Source organism: Macrobrachium nipponense, chromosome 5, assembly GCF_015104395.2.
Source record: "Macrobrachium nipponense isolate FS-2020 chromosome 5, ASM1510439v2, whole genome shotgun sequence".
Lineage (NCBI taxonomy): Eukaryota > Metazoa > Arthropoda > Malacostraca > Decapoda > Palaemonidae > Macrobrachium > Macrobrachium nipponense.
Genome location: NC_061107.1, coordinates 61,993,529 through 62,002,527, shown reverse-complemented (window position 1 = coordinate 62,002,527; position 8,999 = coordinate 61,993,529). Strand labels below are relative to the sequence as shown.

The 8,999-nt window shown below is 32.8% G+C and overlaps 1 protein-coding gene across 18 annotated transcripts in view; it reads left to right on the top strand.

Moving 5' to 3' along the window:
• Positions 1 to 8,999, top strand: part of LOC135215372 (uncharacterized) — a 331,802-nt gene that overhangs the window by 83,915 nt on the left and 238,888 nt on the right. For all 18 annotated transcript variants that reach the window (XM_064249949.1, XM_064249937.1, XM_064249943.1 and 15 more), the window contains one exon: positions 4,573 to 4,739. In XM_064249949.1, the coding sequence (XP_064106019.1) occupies positions 4,573 to 4,739 (167 nt within the window). The remainder of the gene's footprint in view (positions 1 to 4,572; positions 4,740 to 8,999) is intronic.

Here is an 8,999-nt window from a genome sequence, read left to right as displayed (position 1 = left end):
TCATAAAGCTAAATTGACCTATAAACAATGAAATACTACAACAATTTGGACCATTCAATACCTAAATTAATAAAAAAAAATGCAAAATATTACCTGTAAATAAAGTGTATATTAGTGTACATGGTAACAAGAAATATACTGTACGTAAAATGTGGAAGCTTACCTTTCAAGTGAGGCTACGTACATATGTAACTATCCAAGGAAGATTGCTTCTGCCTACTTTTCACAAAGTTCCTGTGTGAGCCTTTTCGGGGGGTGTCTTCTACAAATGATTGCACTTTATGAAAAGCAGCTTTAATTTCTGCCGTTTTTTTTCTTTTGTACATATGTACGTACATACACTTTAAAAAATATACGTACACAATTCGTGTGTGAGCCTTTTCGGGGGTCTTCTACAAATGATTGCACTTTATGAAAAGCGGCTTTAATTTCTGCCGTTTTTTTTTTTTTTTTTTTTTTTGATTTTTAACTTTTTTTACTTTACGTAGTGTTTTTTTTTTCAGAATTCCAACTTTCTGTTCTTTCTTTGCACCTCATGACTCTGTTGGCCCTGGTGTCCATCAAAACCCTGTTCAACCAAATGCTCTCTCTGCAACTGATTGGGGTACTGAATGTTCAGCTGCTGACCCTCAACATAAACTGAAGTGCCTTGATTATACGTACTGGTATGCATGTTGTAAATGATTGGTCTACACCCTCTGTTCAGCAGGGAGTGGATATTCTATCAACCTTGCAAAGTTTCCAGTTATCCCATGAGAGAGACCTTGATCACTTATCCCATGTGAGAGATCTTGGTCACTTTTTTTTTTAAATAACGTACACATTGACGACCCCGAAAACGAATACCGCGTGCGTACTATAACAATGCTGGTACCGAGTGGCCAAAGCACGCCACCACGTATACATAGTAGATGCATGATGGGATGGACGCTGGCCAATAGGAGAGAAGGATTTCATGGCCGCGACTAGCATCAGGAACCAATGGGAGAGCAGGAGGATGGTGGCGAGTCTACTAGTACTAAGATGGCGGCGCGCGGCGTGATTTTCAAAATGGTTATCCGGGCGAATCTCGGACTTTCAGAAACCTTTCATATCTTGAAAACTTTTCGAATGTAGAGCCGTTAAATTTTTCGTATTGGCTTTCGTATCTCGAGTTTTTCGTAAGTTGAGCCTTTCGTATCTCGAGTTTTTTGTAAGTTGAGCCTTTCGTATCTCGAGTTTTTCGTAAGTTGAGCCTTTCGTATCTCGAGGTACTACTGTATTATGAAATTTACTGGGGTGTTTTTGGAGGGCTTGGAATGGATTAGCCATTTTACATGTAAAATGTGGTCCAAGATACGAAAAACTCATGATACGAAGGGCACCTCGGAACGGATTAATTTCGTATCTCGAGGTACTACTGTATTGTTATTCGCTATGGGGAAAAGATTGGCAGTGGCATATACTGCTAGATTTAAGCTGCAAGTTGTAGCTGAAGCTAAGCAAAGAATGTTCACCTACTAACGACTATTATCATGCATAGGCAACATGGATGAAACTCCTGCAAACTTCGGTATAGCACCATCAGACACGACTGTAAACAAAATTTGAGCGAAACATGTTCTCATCAAAACTATTTGGCATGAAAGAACACATTTTACTGATTTTACTCCGATAAAAGAAATATATTTAAGGTTCGTAGTATTCTGATGAAATCAAGTGAAGATATCGAACGCAATCTGTTGATTTTTTTTACACAAACATGCCCTCAGTGCCATCTACCAGAAAAAGAATAACTAAATTTAATTCACAATGGTACATATTCAAATGATATTTTGACTTGAAAACACTTTGTACGTATAACGTAAAATAACCGTGTCCCATATCAATAGTGTGTCTAGAGTTTCATTTATGTTAACTAGAAGCAAGAAAATTGCTCTGATTTGAGTTCAGTACAGCAAAATAAACTGACCTTGCAATTGCCCTCATTTGATTTCCAAACCAAAACATTGATTACTATGTTTGTATTTAATGATATAATAGTAATATGAAAATACATACAATATTATTGGATGCAGTGAAGTAAACCATAATTTTTTTAAAAATCCATGGAAAAGATGCATATTTATTATTTTTGTATTTTATTATATGATACTAGTATGTGCATAGTATTACATAAACTAATTTTATATCTTGTGCATGATGTGACCCCCTTAGAATTAGCTCCAAAATTAGGTCTTCAAAAGTCACGTGATACGAAAGTTTATACAATACCCATGGCAAATTCACCTATTGGCAGTATTTTTTACTAAGAAATATTCACAAATTACTGTAATTAATATATTCATGACTAAATGCACAGATGGTTTTGTGTTTTTTAACTCAAAATAGGCAGTTCTAACCATTTTTAGAGGGGTTTTAAGTATTCGTGGATTTTAGCATCCCCCTTCAAATACGGTGTGTTTAGTACCAGGAAGAAATACAGGTGAACATCTGTGAACTTTCGGAGAAGGAGGCAAGTCACGGGAAATGATCTAACTTGACTACCATATTTAGAGGTTCAGATGAAGCTGTGAACTGCTTTTGCTTTTATATTCCATGTGGCCATCTGCACTTATCTACAGTAACATTTTTTCTATTAAGGCAGTATAAATTACACAGGCATCCTTTGAAAAGTATGAGACTATTGTAAATATATCAGAAGATTGACTACAGAATATTTCTTTTAATTTAATAGTGACTGTTATAAGCATTTTATAACTGACAACCTAAGTAGATTATATCCCATTCATACTACTAGTGTCTAATGAACGTGTTTCAGTTATGATTTTTGCTGCTTATTTTTTTCTTCAATTGATATGTCATTTATGCCATCAATGAATGCTAAATAAGACACGACTAACCCAGAATTCCTTTCTAATCTGAATTTTGTTTGTTATTGCCCTTCTTTCATGCTGATCTTAATAACAACCTTCCTTCCTTATATTACTTGTTTTATGAAAGTAAGTAGAAATCACGTCATGAGAATAAAGTGGGTAGACCTATAGCACACTGTAGAGACCTTGCTATTTACAAAGCTGGACTTAATTTTTTTTGGAAACGATGTGTATATGGGTTATAAAGGGTTGCAAAAGCATGATTTGAAATGACAAATATATATGATCAATGTACTTGTATTATCTAAGTCTAATGAAGCCAGTCATTCAAAATGCAGTCTCATGACTAGTTTTTTTCTGTGATACTAAAAGGAGCATCTCATTTCTGATGGTTTTTTAAAATATATTTCTGCCTTTTATCACATTCATCAGTTTATTGCCCATAAACCTGGAAAACCGTGTAACATTATCATGCTCTGAAATCAAGCAGTATTGGTTTATTATTCTGTTAACATTAATAGACATTATGAGTGGGCAAGGCTAGTGCAAGAGAAAATCCGCATAGGGCTATGTACAGGATTGCATTCCCTCTTTTGTTATGACACATAAAATCCTAGTTTTCTTTGAAAAGTATTTGTAAATCCAAATAATAGGAATAAAAAGAAAATCTAACCTTGGGGGCTTGTTTAGAGATGTCTGTTTTTCTAAGATGTGCTGGTTTTACCTCCTAACTGAGTAACAATATTGAAGGATATGTGATGGAAAGCTTAGCCTAACTGAAATTGTATGCACCTTTTGATGAGTAATAAATTAGAAAAGGTTAAAAAATTTTTTAATGAGAATTACTGAATTTCTTCAGTTATTAATTGTTAAAAAATAAAAAGGGCAAGGCTTAGTCCAACATTATGATGCTTTAAGATAGTCATAATACCAGTACACTCTCTCTCTCTCTCAGTCATAATACCAGTACACTCTCTCTCTCTCTCTCTCTCTCTCTCTCTCTCTCTCTCTCTCTCTCTCTCTCATCTGTTTCATAGAAACGTTTGTTTGCTATTCTCTCTGGCGTAAGCTTCCACCATTTTTCTCTCACTGTCTGTGCGCAGGTGAGTACATCCCACGGTGTTGCCATGACCGACTGTCAGATTTTTTTTTTTTTTTTTTTTTTTTTTTTTTTTTTTTTTTTTTTTTTTTTATGACATCAAGTTGAAACGGAGTACATAGTTATACAAGATTAGGCTTCTGTAAAGTTGAAAGGGCACTTGAAAGATATAGCTGAATTAATTGCAGGACTCGCTTTTACATCTAGGATGAGCACTTTTAAAGTGTGAGTAGTCCTAAAACTTGATATTAGATTACTTTCAAAATAGTTTTTGGGACTCTTTGCAGTAATAGTTCTGTTATGATATGTTGAATGTATATTTCAAAAACATTTAGTCTATACTGTAATTCCTGAGAATTTTTATAAATTAACGTAGATAAATTTCAAATAGAAAATAATGCTAATAGGTTTTGTTTGGGAATACTGTATCAGTAGAAAATGTTACATTGTGGTGGTTTACTATTTCTTTTTTTTTTTTTTTTTTTCATGGAGGCAAGAATTTCAAGAAGTGTATAGTGTTAGAAATTAATGTTGTGTGATTTTTAGCATTTCATGGTATCAAAGAAAACATTTCAGTGAATAATGTGTTAGACTATTAAAGATTTATTAATGTTTCAGATGATATGGAGCCACAAATTATGGCATCTGAGTTACATAATGTTCGATTGAAGCTTGAGGAAAAGCGAAGGAGAATAGAAAGTGAAAAGAGGAAAATGGAACAAGCAATGAATAAGCAACGACAAAAACTGGGGAAGGAGGCATTTATGCAAGCAGTTGTTAGAGGGGTAAGTTCACATTATATAGCATTTTGTGCGCGCACAAGAATATGAGGGTGGACCTTCATGGTGATAAGTTAAAAATGGAAAATAATGCACAACAGTAGGTAGTACACAGTAATAGCACCTCACTGAATACGCTTAAGCATTCTTTTGGATAGTGTTGCTCATTTGTAACTGCAAAATAAAGTAGCAGAATATAGGCCTTAATCCCATAGAAGTTATCATAACACTTTTTCACTCATTTTCATTTATGCACTTTTATATTATAAAATTTTTCATAATTTAAAAGCTGTAAGAAATGTTTAGAGACTTCTGTGTAGAATCTGTTTTGCTTAACCCTTTAACGCCGATTGGACGTATTAAACGTCGACAAAAATTGTGTGTTGGGTGCCGAACCGACATACAATATGTCGAAGAAAAAAAGTTTTTTTTAAAAATCGCGGAAAAATAGTTATAGGCCTACTAGGCAAAAATTTTGAATCACGCGCTTTGAGGGATGCTGGAAGTTCACGGATCAAGCTGCTGTTTTGTTTACAATCGTTATCCAAACGCGCAAGCACGAATTTCTTTCTTGCACTGAAAAGCATCAGTGACACATCTCTGAAATTCTTTTGTCACTTTGACATCATTTTTGCACCATTTTATATTAGCCGTTACATAGAGTTTTGTATATGAAAATGTGTGCAATTTCATGTAGAATATAACAAAAAACAACCCATGGTTGTAGCTTTTATCAGTTTTGAAATATTTTCATATAAATAATGATAAGTGCCAAAATTTCAACCTTCGGTCAAATTTGACTCTACCGAAATGGTTGAAAAACGCAATTGTTAAGCTACAACTCTTATATTCTAGTAATAGTCAATCATTTACTTTCATTTTACAACAAATTGGAAGTCTCTAGCACAATATTTCGATTTATGGTGAATTTATGAAACAAACTTTTTCCTTATGTCCGCGTGGTAACTTCTGAAAAAATCAGAATTTTTTTTGTGCGATTGTCGTAATGTTTGCACAGTTTTATATTAGCCGTTACATAAAGCTTTATATATGGAAATGTGCGCAATTTCATGTAGAATACAACTAAAAACAACCCATGGTTGTAGGTTTTGTCAGTTTTGAAATATTTTCATATAAATAACGATAAGTGCCAAAATTTCAACCTTCGGTCAACTTTGACTCGACCGAAATGGTCAAAAACAGCAATTGTAAGCTAAAACTCTTACATTCTAGTAATACTCTCATTTACCTTCATTTTGCAACAAATTGGAAGTCTCTAGCACAATATTTCAATTTATATGGTGAATTTTAGAAAAAAAAACTTTTTCCTACGTCTGCGTGGTAACTGCTGAAAAAATAAATTTTTCGTCTGGTTGTTGTAATGTTTGCACAGTTTTATATTAGCCAGTAAATAAAGTTTTATATATGAAAATGTGTGCAATTTCATGTAGAATACAATTAAAAACAACCCATGGTTGTAGCTCTTATCAGTTTTGAAATATTTTCTTATAAATAACGATAAGTGCTAAAATATCAACCTCCTGTCAACTTTGACTCGACCAAAATGGTCGGAAAACGCAATTGTAAGCTACAACTCTTATATTCTAGTAATAGTCAATCATTTACCTTCATTTTACAACAAATTGGAAGTCTCTAGCACAAAATTTCGATTTATGGTGAATTTATGAAAAATCTTTTTCCTTACGTCCACTCGGTAACTCTTCCGAAAAAATCAGCAATTTTTTCGTCCGATTGTCATAATGTTTGCACAGTTTTATATTAGCTGTTACATAAAGTTTTATATATGGAAATGTGTGCATTTTCATGTAGAATGCAACCAAAAACAACCCATGGTGTTAGCTGTTATCAGTTTTGAAATATTTTCATATAAATAACGATAAGTGCCAAAATGTCAACCTTCGGTCAACTTTGACTCTACCGAAATGGTCAAAAACGCAATTGTGAGCTAAAACTCTTACATTCTAGTAATAATCAATCATTTACCTTCATTTTGCAACAAATTGGAAGTCTCTAGCACAATATTTCGATTTATGGTGAATTTTAGAAAAAAAACTTTTTCCTACGTCCGCGCGGTAACTGCCGAAAAAATCAATTTTTTCGTCCAATTGTCGTAATGTTTGCACAGTTTATATTAGCCGGTAAATAAAGTTTTATATATGAAAATGTGTGCAAATTCATGTAGAATACAACTAAAAACAACCCGTTGTTGTAGCTTTTATCAGTTTTGAAATATTTTCATATAAATAACGATAAGTGCCAAAATATCAACCTCCTGTCAACTTTGACTCGACCGAAATGGTCGAAAAACGCATTCTAGTAATATTCAATCATTTACCTTTATTTTGCAATAAATTAGAAGTCTCTAGCACAATATGGTGAATTTATAAAAAAAAAGTTTTCCTTACGTCCGCACGGTAACTTCCGAAAAAAAAGTTTTTCGTCCGATTCTCGTAATGTTTGCACCATTTTGAATTAGCCATTACATAAAGTTTTATATATGAAAATGTGTGCAATTTCATGTAGAATACAACTAAAAACAACTCATTGTTGTAGCTTTTATCAGTTTTGAAATATTTTCATATAAATAACGATAAGTGCCAAAATTTCAACCTTCGGTCAACTTTGAATCGACCAAGATGGTCAAATTGCAATTGTAAGCTAAAAAATCGTTTTGAAAATCTATTCCATATAAAATAACGATAAGTGCCAAAATTTCAACCTTCGGTCAACTTTGAATCGACCAAGATGGTCAAATTGCAATTGTAAGCTAAAACTATTACATTCTAGTAGTATTCAATCATTTACTTTTATTTTGCAACAAATTGGAAGTCTCTAGCACAATATTTCAGTTTATGGTGAATTTATGAAAAAAACTTTTTCCTTACGTCCACGCAGTAACTTCCTAAAAAATCATAAATTTTTTTGTCCGATTGTCGTAATGTTTGCACCATTTTAAATTAGCCGTTACATAAAGTTTTATATATGAAAATGTGCAGAATTTCATGTAGAATACAACTAAAAACAACTAGTGGTTGTAGCTTTTATCAGTTTTGAAATATTTTCATATAAATTACAATAGAAAAAATTCGACCTTCGGTCAACTTTAACTTGACCGAAATGGTCGAAAACTGCCATTGTAAGCTACAACAATTACAGTCTAGTAATATTCAATCTATTACCTTAATTTTTCAACAAATTGGAAGTCTCTAGCACAATATTTCGATTTATGGTGAATTTTTTAAAACAGCATTTTTTTACGCCCGGGCCTTACGAATTCATGCATCATATTGTGATAATATTTTCTCTGTGTTGCTTTGATTATTTTACAATTTGTTATATACCAAAATCATTGCAATTTAGTGTACAATACAACGGAAAAATAATTAACTCGTTAGCTTTAACCGTTTTGCTCACCGTGCGATTTGTATACGATTTTATATGAAATTTTTTTGCGCTGTCAGATATTCCAATATTTAAATATGATAATGATATTTTTTTTCATTTCTGATGGTTGCATACTGAACTTCAGGCAATGACAAAAAAAGGAGCCAAAAATGAACTCTTTATCTTGAAAATTAAGCGTGCTATGATTTTTTTAAAAAACTTTTTTTCCCGCTTTGGTGCTCACTCGTGAATGCCGCCGGCATACGGGAGACACTTTCGGAAATAGCGGCTCGGCGTTTAAGGGTTAAAGCACCATAGTCTTTTGGCATTACATGTAGTGCTTTATTGGGATTCTTTATGTATTATGTCAAGACAAGAAAATGTACATAGTTTATTGATTAAAATAATGAATTTATATAAAAAAAATAAAAGGCAAAGAATTTACGCAACCACTGAAAACCAAGTCATTATATTTAGATTTTTTTACCATAAATATTATTAAGGGAAGACTAAGATATATTTTTGTTACATGTAATTAATCATGTTTTTTAAAGAGACATGTGGTTTGAAGTGATGGAACAGCTTTCACTCTTAGGAGATTTATCTACTCGTATTATAATTATATTTACCAAATTACTATAGAAAGTATTCCCCAGAAAGTTAATTTTCGTAAAAGATATTTTCTAAGTACAGTTCTCAACTTGTATTATATGTACTTGTAAATCTAGATCCAACACCAGACTATTTTGAATCCCAAAACATGATCCAACACCAGACCATTTTGAATCCCAAAACATCAGTTCTGTCGTAGATTTATTTAATCTCTTTGAAGATAATGCTAACAAGGGACTTGATGCAAAC